The 14,446-nt window shown below is 48.4% G+C and overlaps 1 protein-coding gene across 2 annotated transcripts in view; it reads right to left on the bottom strand.

The window, feature by feature from the left end:
- The window catches only part of LOC147885741 (callose synthase 9-like), a 273,087-nt gene that overhangs the window by 279 nt on the left and 258,362 nt on the right, over nucleotides 1-14,446 (bottom strand). The window contains exon 50 of one of the 2 annotated variants that reach the window (XM_087396031.1): nucleotides 771-1,335. The exons of the other annotated variant lie outside the window; for it this stretch is intronic. Within the exon in view, the coding sequence (XP_087252157.1) occupies nucleotides 1,099-1,335 (237 nt within the window). The 3' untranslated portion in view covers nucleotides 771-1,098. Of the gene's footprint in view, nucleotides 1-770; nucleotides 1,336-14,446 lie in introns of those variants that run through there. 2 annotated transcript variants of the gene reach the window in all.

Here is a 14,446-nt window from a genome sequence, read left to right as displayed (position 1 = left end):
CTCAACGCGCATGCACAATTCTTTTTGAGGGGGGGAAATCCATTGAAGATTATATTACAAGAATCGATCCCAAAAGCTAGAACGTCCAATTACAAGCATCAGAAGATATCATTATATAACAAGAAAGCAAAATAATCTAAATCTGGCGCACATAGACAACTCAACACATACACCTTTTTCTTCTAAATAAAATCCATAGAAATTTATATTATAAGAGACAATTCAAAGAGAGGGAACTTGCAATTACATGAAAAAGTCTCAATATATGATAAAACTCAAAAGTGGAATCTATCTGTGTCGAACACAAAACACAATTTTTTTGAAGCGAAATTTCTTTTGCTTTATATTACAGAGTCACTATCCCAACAAAAAACACACACATTTTGTTTTGCTATTGCCTCCACCACTATGGGCTGCAGCTAAGATCCCTCTTCGACAACAAGTCTTTTATGGCGCATTTTGTTGGGGGTTATCCCTTCTACACAGCTTCTAGCACGTGGACATATTGCTCCAACTATTTGTTGTCGTCGTTTAGCTCCGAGGGAGTCTATGTCTCATATTTTGTGGCACTGCCTTGACAACCGTAACTTCTTGGGTGATTGAGATTTCCTCGTGCTCCCTTCACACGCAAGCGCACACACACACACACACACATGCACATGCAAGTATCTTTGTATGTATGCATTTATGTGTTATATATGAACTAATTACAACACTCATGTTTTTAATGGAAGCTTCGTATGAATGCCTTTCCTTAGTGAAAATACTCATCAGGTATACTACCATGTCAAAGTTATGGGCAACTTCTTTTCTTTCTTTCCCAAAAGGATGCAGTACACATCATATGGTACAATTAACTCTATTGTTCACGACCCTTGGGCGTATGCTGCTACAGACAAAACTGCATGTGTGCAGAATCTTTCCAACAGTAAAGCAAGCTCTAAAATGGCTCATCAGAAAAAGAACATCATCGCACAGAGTTTGACAAAACAGTTGAATCATTTACAACAGTCTAGGGATCCTGGCTCCAAGAGCAGATACTTCTACCAATGTCTGTTCACCTTACTCTTCTGCTAATATATTACATGCATCATGGTTCTATACTTGAGCATTGGGTTGGTTTCCGGCCAGAATGAGAGAAATCTCCAAGCCACGACTAAAAGCCTGATTGAATACGAGTCGAGTCTGGAAAGTTGATACAAATGGGAACCAAGAAAGTACTGCAATAGGGACAAATATCAGCAAACCCATGGCAGCATCATAAACGCGAGCAATGGAACGTATGGATTTCCACAAACCCAGTTTTTTCACCAATGGTCTCCATGCGATAGCAATCTGCAAAATGTTATCTTCACTTCAAATACGACCTCTCTTTTTTTGGGCAGAAAAATATGTACAGATAACAGGTGGATGTGCGTGTGTGTGGGGGGGTGGGGGGTGGGGGGTGGGGCGGGGGGGGGGGGGGGGGGTAAATGGAAGGAGAAGGGGAAAGGCCTGCTTTGCCTATGAAGATTTAACCTTTGAGGATTACAAGAGTGAGCTGCCTTTGTGCCAAGTTGGGTGCTGTGCATATGTGACATCCATGCCAAATGGCATGCTTCTGGATAAAGCACGAGACATGAAATTTCCAAGGCAGCAGGTCATGTTTAACGAATGTTAAGGGAAAGTATCAGCAGGGTGATTATTATATTCCCCGGAAGAATTTTGGTTAGATTGTCTGATCTCCCCCTCATCATGTGTGTGTGTGTGTGTCTGTGTGTGTGTGTGTGTGTCTTTGTCTCAATACTCACTATTTCTCTCATGGGTGAGATATTGGGCTCTTTGGACAATCTGGAATGAGCATAATTTGGCATACTTGGGCCGGCAGATTCACAAGTCGTATGAATCTTTCCGAGCCTCATTGCGGCAATCCTTATATGATGCCTGCCATGAGGGTGATCTACATGCTTCTTGCATAGAGCTTTTCTTTTTATGCTTCTGATCTTTGGGATACTCTCCATTTTGGAGACTTCCCATCTTGTAAATTTATGAGAATATAAATACAATGCATTGGATTTTACCAAAAAAAAGTGTGTGTCAAAGGCAGGCACGAAGGGGCCTGTATGTGTGTGTGTGTGTGTGTGTGTGTGTGTGTGTGTGTTTTAGAGTGCAATTGCAAAGAAATTAAGGATGCATGCACAATCTATGTTACTATGACTAAATGCTTATAAAGTCAAACATATGAAAATTAAAGAGTTTGTGACTACTTGTGCAAGAGGTAAGGCTGGCACATAGCTATGCAATAATGAAGAATCATCAATGGGTCACCACACAAGGATATCCAGCGCAAATTAGCAGCAGCAAGCCCATGGCATGACTGCCTTGCTGGCAGGAGCCCCCACAGCAGATGCAACAGAGAGTGCAGAAGCACAGCCTGTGCTGGCTGCTGACATCATCCACAGGCTGCCGCGTGCAGCAGCAGCAGGGACAAGCACAGATGAGCACGTACAGGTGATCAGTCAGCAGGCGATCATATCAGCAAGACGCACTGATGTCAGCAGCTGAAGCCAGCCGGACTGGCAGTGGACAGTGATATGTGGTCAGATGACGGCCGGTCAGCTGTTCTGTTAGGTCCAGTCCGGTGTATTTGCAGGTCCAGGGCCTATAAAAGGGCCCAGAAGCCCTTTTCGGGAGGAGCCCAAGTCCAGAGCAAGAACACACACTGGACAGCAGCAGTGAGAAGGGAGCAGTCTGCCTGATCTCTAGTTTCCATGGTGACCCCTCTGTACAGTACTCCACCTACAGGCCACAGCGATAATCAGCCTTTTGGGTAGAGCTCAATTTGTCTACCTCACAAAAGAGGGGTTTACCTCAATAGTAAACAGCAAATATTATCTACGTACTGCAGACCTCATGCTCACACTCAGTCATAGCAAAGCACATGTGCTCTTGTGTGTCTTCTCCTTTACAGCTAATTCAGCACTGAGATAATAGGCAAGAGAGAGAACAAGGTAAACATCTCACCTATTACATTGATATCAGAGCTTCAGTTTGTTTTCCTGAGAGTGTGAGGCACAGACCTTGGGAGGCAGTTGTATAGACACGCTCCAGCATCGAAGAATCCACATCAGCGGTTTCGTGGAAGTGAAGACTCAAGCCAAGTACAACAAAGATAACTCATCTTATTAGGTCATCACAAGAATGATTGACTGCACTGCAAGAAGCTCCGCGAGGCCATGGCCACACACGTTTGCTCACTTTCACCTTCAATTCTGGTGAATACGACATCAATGGTCATCAACAAGGAGTTTGGAGATCAGCTGAAGAGGGAACCTAGTTTCCCACTATGCTCCCGTTTTATGAACGGATCAGTGATTAGGAAGTCCTTATCCTTGAAGATTCAAGCAGCTCGGAGGACATCATCCCTATCAATGCAACATAGCACAATCGGCTTCTTCTGTCACCAATAGATACTGTGGTCCTGAACGGAGCATTCGCAGTTCAAAGTGTGGACAGCAGTATTTAAGTCAAAGGCGCCATCTTGAAGATTTCTGGATGGGTCAACAGTTGCCCACTCAGGGTCACACCCACACAGGCAACATGCGTCATTTTGGGAGCCCGATGGTGGCACTAGTTCAAAGGTCCGACCTAATTACTAGACCAAGTGGTTACATCTCACCATTCCAACCATTGATAAGAAGTTCAATCCTTGGATTCATATACTTCTCCTCATCGATTATTTCAGCCATTCGGTTGGCGACGGAGAGGAATCGAGATGGGGAAGTGTTTCTGGTCAATTCTGCCATAGAACCATCAGCCACCATCCCACAACAGGAGGCAGGAACACCAGGAGATCTTTCTCACATCTAGTCTACCTCCCTTTTTGGCTGGAGGATCCAAGATCAAGCTCATTCCAAAACCATGGCGGAGGAGCTTGAAAAGCGATTAGAGAAGCTGCTATGGAACATCTTCATCAGACCAGGCAATTCTCTATATGCAGGTTTTCTCTTTGACAAAATGACAGAGAGCACTACCAGGTTGTGCTTGGATTAAGATGTCCTCAACAAATCATGCCACTCCTGCTCCAGAAGCTGGCTCCTCGAGCCCGCCTCCGACACCCTCGCCTCTACTTGCCCGCCTCCCCACAACTCCTCCTGTCGCCCCCCCGCATCTCCTTCTCCCCCCCCCTCACCTCCTCCTTGCCTGCCCCCCCGCGCCTCCTTCCCCTCCCGCACCTCTTCTTGCCCCCTGCGCCTCCTCCACCCCCTGCAATCTCTCCTCCTCCCCCGCTTCTTCCCCGGCTGCTCTCCGCCCCCGTCCGTGCCTCCTTCTCCACCCCCGCGCCTTTTCCTTCATCCCCACTTCTTCTTCATCCGCTGCCCCCCACCCTGCTCTCTTCCCGCCTCTACCCCCTCCACCTCTGCTCCTTCCTCCCGGTATACTCTCCTCTCCTCCCCCGCCGTCTTGTCTCTGCCCACCCTTCGTTTCTTCCTCCCTTCCTGTACCATTTCCTGGCTGCTGCCCTTGCTTCTTGACCGTCTCCTTTTTCCCCTTTTTCCACCCCTCCTCATGAGCAGCTTCGGGTTAATTGGCCTACGCCTCGGAGAAAGTAAGGTTGGTGGTGACACTTGTCTAGCCAGAAGGGCTCAAATGGCAGCACCTCCAAATCCCAAAGCCGTCAAGCTTATCTTCTCTTTAGCAGATAAGCGTGCAGCATGCAGTTCAGTCCCTCCAGGGCAAGGCGGTTGTGGGCAGAATTGTGGGCCTCACACCCACAAGGCGACAGGTGCAAGAGTGGATCCAAGCGAGCTTAGCACTAGAGGGTGACCACATTCAGGAGGTCACTACTTATGGAAGAGGCGTCTTCCTCATCCAGCTGAGCACCCTCGATACTGCCTTGACACTTGAGGAGCAAAGCCCCATTCTCCTTGGTCCGCATTTGGTGTACCTCTTTCCTTGGTACCATGGCTTTACAGTGGAGGACATGGACACAACACACCATGTTCCACGTTTTCTGGTTACGCTCCGATTCCCAAGGCTCCCAAAGGAGTATAGAGCCATTATACTGTTCCCAATGGCTCTATACTCCTTTGGGAGCCTTGGGAATCGGAGCGTAACCAGAGGGACTCTAGGCTCCCACCCCTCCCCTGTCTCGACACCCCTGCCAGCAAGCAAGGGTAAGACAACGTCCCCTTCCGCTTCCTCACCACAGCATCCTATCTAGTTGGGGAGGGACCGAGGGAAGGGGCTCGTCCTCCACGTCAATAGCTCCCAATCTCCAGCTTGGGCGTCCCTTACCGCAGGACTTTTAAAGATTGTGACCCTCGAATTATCTAGAGATTCCGAACTCTTACCCTCTACCCTTGGAGGTAACGCTTGTGATCTTGTAGCCCCAGAAAGGGGATTCGATCAGCGTAGTGGGCTCCCAACACATCCGGTTTGGAGATTCCAGTTCGCATCCACAGGGTTGGAGAAGTGGTCCCCAGTGGTATTTGATGCTATTACAGGAGATTAGATTGATGGGACCATAGGGACTGGACCTTTGGCATGCCCATGGTGCAAAGGTGAATTTCAGTTGTGCTTCACATGAGAGAAGCTGATGTGTGTGGTTTGGCAGTAGGAGTTATCAGATTGCCGCTTGAGGCAAAGGTTGATCGGGCATACTATTGGCCACTCGAGAAGTGTGCGGAGTTGTTCGGGGTGGAAGTCTCCTTCATGATGAAATGGGCACGGAAGATTGGCATTGAGCCAGTGTCCACCTTCGTACGTCGACGTATAGACACAGACTACTCGCCCTCCAAACCCCCGGCAAAGTCACATAAGGCAGTCTTTCTAGAGCAGACACCCACTCACAAGAGAGCCTTATTGGAATCATGAACGTGTATGCCCCAACATGTAGACAGCACCGTCCCGCCTTTTGGAGGAGGCTATCAGAGTGTCTTCCGAATGCACTCCTGGATTGTTGGAGGGGACTTCAACAACCTAGGGAGGACAAACAAGGCGGTGCCTCCTTCTCAGAGATGCCAACAACAAAGCGGAGCACCTGGAAGCAGTTCATTTTCATGATCCGTGGCAAAGACCCGTGGCGAGAGCCAAACTTCAGCAGGATACCTGGCAGCCTCCTCTTCTCTTTTGGACAGAGGAGACACGATGGACTGCTTGAGAGACTAGACCGCTTCTAAGTTGGGGACTGGGCACTACACAGAGGTGGCTCTACCTGGGATTCTGATAGGTACCACGATGTTAGACCACTCTCCAGTAGTACTTCACTTAGAGAAGCCCCGTCGAGGTCTCCCCCAAAAGGGCGTCCGCATTCCAGTGGACCTCCTGCAAGACTAGGAGATTCAGCAAGTCATGGTAGGGCTTTGGTAGCAGTCAGAGACGGCACCGTGCGAGGGCTGGGCTTCGTGGGTGGCCGATGCGATCCAAAAAAGCAGTGAGGAGTTACAGGCTCATGCCCTTAGGCGAGAAGGACTCTTCAAGAGCGCGAGCTGACACTGAGGAGAGACCTCGCCTCCATAGAGCGGCTCATGGAGCAGGACCCAGGATCTCAGTGGCTTAGTGACAAGTTTGAGAGCGCTCGCCTTGAGCTTCAAGACACGGAGATTCGACAGGCTGAGTTCTCCTATCACTCTTCCCGAGCCCGATGGGTACAGTAAGGGGACAAGATGACGAAATAGTTGTCAGACCATTGGGCCGCGATCAGCAACCACGCAACTACAACGTCTTTGAGAGCCGCAGAGCATCATGCACGCTGACCCACAGGAGATTTCAGACCTGACAGGTTTTTACAGCCAGCTCTTTCAAACAGAGAGGATGACTCCAGCTCGTCTTGTGGCTCGGGAGGTAGTTTGGGATCAGGTTCCGACAGTAGTCTCACAGGATTTGTGCAGCAATCTGGAGGAGCCTTTTACGAATGAGGAGCTTTGGGAAGCCCTCAAGGCTCTCCCGACCCAGAAGTGTCTTGGCGAGGATGGCTTGACTCCGTCCTTCTTCCGGAACTTCTGGGAGATCATCTCCACCCCTTTCCGACTTAACTTGCTAGGAGGATTTTAACATGGGCTCCCTCCCTTAGTCCCTGAGCAAGGGGTGGATTTGTTTGATCCTGAAAGGGGGAGACAGGTCAGACATCCAACAGTGGAGACCAATCACTTTGCTTGATACTGCATACAAGATCCTCGCCAAGGTCTTGAGTTTGCGGTTACGGCCCCATCTGACTGACATCATTCACAACACACACAGAGCGGATTCGTCCAAGAGCACACCATCCTGGACAACATCTTCACGTTCTAAGAGGCAGTGGATTGCTCTAGGGAGGAGTCACAGCCATTGGCCGTCCTCCTCTTGGGGCAAGGCAGCAGATGAGAGAGATTGACCTAGCCATCCCTAAGTCTTGGTGGGAGGGACTTCGCGTGTGAATGGACAGCAAATAGTTGGGCCAGTTTTCTCGGACTGGTGTCCCCTTGAGGATGATGATGCAGCGAGGCAGCACATAGCCCATTTTCCCCGTGTAGGACCTGGAGGCCTAGTCCAGGCACTCACTCAGAGAGACTCAGAGACGGATGAGTTGGGATTCACTGGCAAATCCTCAGACTGGTGGGGTGTTTGGGGAAGGAGTGGCACATTGACCCTCCCAGTATCTCAGAGCAGGATGCCCCCAGATGGCGCCTTTGGCTTTGGGAGGGTAGACCCTTGAGAGAGGTCTAATGGGATCCGGGAGAGTGGTTCTGGCCCTCCAGGGGCGGCCTTGCCGAGCAGGTGGACGAGGTGCCCTTCTTTTCCTACACCAGACGGATTGGCACGAAGCTTCAGATGGACTCTTCGATGTGGATCCCGAATTGAACATTCCCAAGTCATCCTTTTGCACGGAAAAGGCACAATATGAGTTTTGTCTTTAAACCCTTCAAATTCACAGAGGCATCAATGCCTTTAATCGAAAGATGCTGTGGATCTTCAAGCCTATCATTGGTAGATTTAGTATTAGTCTTTCTCAATGACATTCTGAAAATTTCCAAGATCCTACATAGCATGCACAACACATCCAATAGCTCCTATAGGATCTAATGCCAAGAAGAGTAGTTTCTTTTTGAAGGAGGTACCGTACTTCGGGTACTTCATCAATTCCACCAGCATGCACTTGGATCTAGCTAAGGTGAAAGACATCGTGGATTGCGAAAACCAACCAACGCTCGTGAAGCTTGGATGTCTATGAGCATTCGACAAGCATACATGAACACATCAAAGAACCAGCAAAGATTGCAGTGCCCATTACTAACCTTCTATATAGGGAGTGAAAGATGGCGAAGTAGGCTGTCTGCTTTACTTCACAAGCTTTGAAAGCATATACTTTACTGAAGGAAGCAGTTACCACAACGCATTTGTCAACACATCAAAGAATCAGCGAAGATTGCAATGCCTTTACTCCATAAGTCTTGAAAGCCTTTACCTGCAGTTATCATGGAACCATGCCTAGCATTGGCACGTTGGGACCAGACGTTCAATGTGAGGACCCATACTAGTGACTATGTCATCGAGGTAACCTTAGAGCAGCATGGTCACCCGTCCACGTTTGAAGGATGTAGGCTCATTCCAACAAAGACAAGGATGTAAGCTGATTCCAACAGAGAGCAGGTACGTACTCTACGACAAGGAGCTATTCGTAGTCGTGTATGCCTTAAGCATTTCCACCTTTGGGTAGGGTTCACGGTTCACATGGTTCACCAGACATTTTGATGGCTTCAGATGCCAACAACTCACTGGTCCGAAAGACAAGTCCAGTGGAGCTAGACCTTCCAGCTAAGTATGTCCTCGGAGCAGACAATGTGGTTACATATGCTCCCAACAACAGGAAGGGCATGATCAATTCCATTTTCATGGTCAAGGAATCCATGTTCTCGGATATGCACAACCGGTACCACAACGCACTTGAGTTTCAAGAATCGGACGATTAGTACAAAGTGATCCTCAATGATCACCCTCATGATTATTCTATACATGACGGGTGGTTGTTTTATAAAATGACACTTGTGTGTGTTCTTTGCCAGTTCTGTCTTACATTGTTGCATGTAGCACATGAACCAACACCTGCACCATTGAGAAGTTGGACAGGAAGTTCTGCTGGCCACATCTTTGCAATGATGTGCACGATTATGTTACACAGTGCGAGGTATGCCAGAAAGTTAAGGTTCCTCATGGGAAGATGCCTGATTTGCTTCAAGCCCTTGAGGGTCTAGATCAGCCATCCAAGCAGAACAAAATGGATTTGGTGTACCACTACTTCCCTCGGCCATTGGTTTAAGGAACATGATATGTTTGAGGATTCTAGATCAGTTCAACAAGCTTTCCATGCTCATTCCTTGCACGCAGGCCATTGATGCACATGATATTGCTCATTTTTTCCTCAGATGATGGTACCTGATGTGTGGCATTCCCAATTTATTGTTTCAGGCAAAGATTCCAAGCCAACTAGCTAGTTATGGAGGGCTCTATTGAATAACTTTAGGAAAAAAGTCAGTTTTCCTAGCCGTTTGCATCCTCAATCAGATGGCCAGATAGAGATTTACAATCAACTTCCCTCTAATATGCTGAAGTGCTATATTGCTGACTCCCATTCTTGATTTTTTAGTCCAAGGGACCTAAATGACACCCACTCGAAACAGTGTGGGCAAGATACGCTGTGAAGCAGCCTTTGGTAGAAAATTTAAGACCCTTCTCACATGAACATTCAAGAAGCTAGACAAGGCAAATCATATCACAGAGTTCTATGAAAAGGCTATGGAGTCTCTCAAGGACCGCATGCCAAAAGCTCAGCAGTTGTACTAGTCGCAAGCCAACAATTGCCTATGCGAGGTAGGCTGCAAGCAAGCGCAGTGGGTATACCTTTGCATCATCAAGAAGCACCTCAAACAAATTTAGAATAAGTGTCCTAAGCTTTCACATCAAAGCCTTGGACCCTTTCCAAATCCTTCAGATTATCGACGGCGTGTCCATGAAAATGAAGCTTCCCAAGACATGGACCCATGCACCCTGCTTTTCATGTATGGTGGCTCAAGTCATATGTGGCCCCAGCATTGAGAGTCCTTCCCAATCAGGAGAAGCCAGAACTCATGGATGAGGCCGAGAGGTCATAGAACCCGAACAGATCCTTTTCTATCATTCTAAGAAGGGCACAGCCAACCGCCAAAGTCTATGCAGCCAAGTTCAGTTATCGCAGCCTGGCTGAAACCCCATGGGTCCATGAGGAACTCTTCCTATCCTCAGCTTATAAGAAAGCGATGCATCTTGCCTAGTTTCAGCTTCAGCAGAACGGGATGTCATCGGCATCTTCAAGCCCATGGCATAACTGCCTTGCTGGCAGCAGAGCCACAGCGGATGCAGTACCACAGCCTGTATGGGCTGTTGATGTCATCCGCTAGCTGCCACATGCAAAAGCAGCAGGTCTAGGCGCAGATGAGCAGGTAAATGCGACCAGCCAGCAGGTTATGGACGCGTGGCCAGTCGGCTGACTGGTATTATCAACTGTATTTGCAGGTCCAGGGCCTATACAAGGGCCCAGAACTCGACTATATATATCAATCTCAGCATCATCGTTCGCATCATTATCATCATCATCAGCAGCAGGAGGACATCAGGATGGATAAGGCTGTGGAAGTGGAGGCCTGAGGGCAGCAATAGAACGCTGTCGCCCCCTCAAAGGTGCAGTCCTAGTACGTCTCCTGGTCATAGCTCTGCGTCTAACCAAGGCCACTGTGACCCCCGTTGGTCGGGCTCCGACCCTAAACAAGGAGGGGATGTCCCCAAGTATAATCTGTGAGTCGACCCTCTGTCTGAGCTGTCGGGTCACAAGCTCCAGGTCACGTCGAGGTCTTGCCTCGTGGGGGTCTATGTGATCTGGCTAAAAGAACTCCGTGATAGAGCTCTAAGAGGTATCAATCGAGGGAGAAGTCTGCTCTTGTCTCTGTTCTCGGGGTATCCTATTGCGGTGTCTGAGCACCTCATGAATGAAACCAGCCAAACATCGCCGGTCCAAGTAGGAGAGCAAATGGGCCAAAACCCCATAACTATCTCTGAAGAGGCAGTATAAATGCCCTTAGATCTCATAGTAAACATGACACCTGAAGATGAAATGCTCCTCTGTCTCAACCTCCTGCATGTCACACAGTGTGCATATGGGCCTCTCCCTGGGTAACCGCTCTGCTCTACCGCTCTCAATACGAAGCCTGTGTGAAGAGACCCGGAACTGCCCAAGGGAGATCCTCAATGAGTGGGGTAGGTGAATCTACGTGTATCCTGGTGGATCAATGAAACCCTCCACTGTGATATGTAAGAAGTGATCTCTGTAGAAGCCCAGCTTCACTGAAAGATCACTCAGGCCCAACCAAGTCCCTAATGTGTGTAGCTGTAGTAGATCCTCACAGATAACTTGGTTGACCTGGTGTGATAGGAGGGGAGAGAAAAAAGCATCCATGCTTTACTAGAAAGGAGGTAGTCTGTCCATGTGAAGCCCTAGTCCTGCAAACCATCTCTCTGTGCGTGCATACCAGCACCTCTAATCTCCCCCTGCTGCAAGTGCCATAGAAGAGGACAGTGCTAGCCATGGTATCAAGAGGATAGTGCTAGCCAAGGTATCCTGCTACGCCCGGATGTGCAATCCCCATACTCCCTAACTTGGTACAGATACGTAATGACCTGAAATGCAGCGTCTAGCTGTAATGCGGGTGACCCAAACTCCGCCCGAATGATCTAGTGAGGGACGGATGGCTTAGCATGGATCATCCATGAATACATGGGAACCTGTAGCCGCTCCATGCTGGCCCACTCTGTATCCGACAAGTCTGGCCCCCCACATGGACTGCCATACATCCCTGCTGGGCGAACCAAGGAGTAAAAAATCAACCCTTTGGTATGTGGATCCTGAAAGTGAGAGCGGAAGCACTGTCTCTCTAGTCTAGCCAATGAAGCACATGCATGCCTGCATCGTGGGTCCCATGGTGAAGATGGGTCCGAAAAAGACGACCCCCAGCAGATAAGTATATGATAAAACTACCTCAACAAGAAACCCATCAAATGCGAAATGCTCATCGCGCATGATGCCTAGAGATGTATTGAAGATCATAACCTTAGTTTTACCCAAGTTCACCTTCAAATCATGAGACTCACAAAAGGACTGTGATGCGTCAAGGTGTCTCTGGAGCCTCTCTGCTAAGGAAGACAAGACAGCCATGTCATCTGCATAAAGTAATATCCGAATCAACGTGCCCGCGAGAGAGCAACCTACCCCACCCTGTGCTTACATCATTGTCTCGAGCTTGTCGATGTAGAGACCAAACAAGGTAGGTAATAATTGACACTCTTGTTTGACCCCGATAGTGCTCATGATCTCATGTGTCCATCCAGATCCTGTCCGGACTCGACCTGAAACTCGCTCATAAAGTGCCATGACAACCCAAATGATCTCCTGGTCGTAACCCAGATCTTGTAGGCATCGTACGAGGTGGGCTCTCAGAACGGTGTCAAATGCCTTGCGAAAATCCACAAAGCAACAGTAAACCCTCTGCTTCTGTGCCCTCGCCTCCTCGATGATACATCTGAGCGCGAGAATGTGGTCCATGGTCCCATGATCCCGCTTGAAACCGACGTGTCCCGCTGCTCTGACTCCTCAATACTCCGCAAATCTGCTGACTTCAGAATGAAGTACTGATGCATAAATCTTGGACATGACATGTCTAATCATAATGGTCCTATAGTTCTCCTAGTTCATGGGATCCCCTGCCTTGTGGATGTGGGTGAGATAGTGTTGATGGTCCAAATGCGTGGAAACCCTAAGCAAAAAGCTTTATTGAATAGCTTGGCTAAGATCAGGGCTAGGAGATTAATCTCATATGCAATGAACTCAGTGCATAGTCCCTCATGATCCTTCGCTCGGCCATTATGAAGTTTCATTATGGCATCCTTTACCCCCTCCCCTTAGTGAAGAGGGTGCAGGATGTGGGACGTGGCATATGTGATAGGTTAGGGGCTAGCTGATTTGGGATATCATAGAGCGTGCGTGCATAATCAAACCACACTTGAGTATTAGTGAGTGGTGGGGGGGACCGTCCTTCTAAAAATCTCCGCCAAAAGTCCTTACGAGTTGTTACTGAACAGAATGTTCAGTAGCTCCTCCTCGTTCTGACGCACGAAGTCAAGTTTCTTCCTACGTACCAAGCGACAGTACTCGCGTAGTGTCTCTGGTTCGCTCGGAAGGCTATTTTTTGTTTCAAATCTGAGCTGACGGCGTAAAACCTTACACTCATCATCGTACCAGCTATTACAAGATACGGTCCCAAGAGGTGGTGAGCAGGTGGTTATTGGGGAAGGTGTGAAGAGCAACCTCATGTAGTGAGCGAGTAACTAGGGCAGCACGGTCCTCTAATAAGAGTATAAAGTCAATGTATGCGAGAAGTATGTACAGACGACCAGAGTAAGTAGGTGAGTAATCGCGATTAAAGCGTATATCATGGTAGGTGGAGTAAGAACTCAACGAGGTAGAAAGTGGTGTGCGGCGGGAGGTAGAAATGCTAAAGAAAAGATAGGTATGATCAACCCTTGGAGGGAGAGGTGCTATGGTAAAGTTAGTGATGCAAGATGTGAAGGCAGGAGATCCCATGATGTAGTCCACAACACTGAAGCCTCCGCCATGTGGAAAGCAAGTAAAGCCACCTGATGCAAGCCACCTATCAAGACAATTATAGATAATGAGATCGTGCATCCTACCGAGGTCTAATACGGCCTGCCCATACGATGTGAGTGGTCCTCATCTGTCAGCCGAAACTCATAGCATACTTGCCTTCTCAAGGTCAATGTCTCGCAGTAGAATGGAATCATCCCTGAAGTCGAGGAGTCGTGCCTGACGAGCACATGTTCTCGCATTGAAGTCCCTAACTAGGAGAACTTTCCCATAGCTAGAGAAGTCAACAATGGATTAATAAAGAGTAGCAAATGGGGATGGCAAAGCGAGAGGTCTCGGGGGAGAAGTAGCAAACTGCAATAAACAAATCTCAGCTAACCATGTGTCGAATCCTGATCCAGAGAAACCTCGAGTATGGATCTCTCTACTCCACTGAGATGATCCCCAAAAGTGTGGATCTTTAAAGGACTGCGACTTCTCCTGACCCTCGAATCCCTCCTGTATCCCTCGTTTCATCTCTGTAGACAGACTCCCATGTATACCCACTAACTACCTGTAGTGGGCGTTATGGACTTTGATGTGTCTCTGTGTAAAAGACTATGTCGTGATCTATATAGGATTCCAAAAAGTTTCTTGGTTCTGACCATAAGATACCATTACAGTTTCAGATGGTACAACATAGGATCTTGGATGTTTGGGTCTCATAGACCCCACCTCCTTATGCGGGAGGAGAGGTGGGTGCCCGACGGGGGCATGTAAGGAGCCGTCCATCTCGTACTACTACCCACTTCCTCTCCT

The sequence above is a fragment of the Dipteris shenzhenensis genome, chromosome 25, assembly GCF_047967505.1.
Source record: "Dipteris shenzhenensis isolate YYH24624 ecotype China chromosome 25, Dip_SZ_1.0, whole genome shotgun sequence".
NCBI classification, from domain to species: Eukaryota; Viridiplantae; Streptophyta; class Polypodiopsida; order Gleicheniales; family Dipteridaceae; genus Dipteris; species Dipteris shenzhenensis.
Note: the sequence above shows the minus strand (reverse complement) of the source record. Positions and strands in the feature narration are given on the sequence as shown.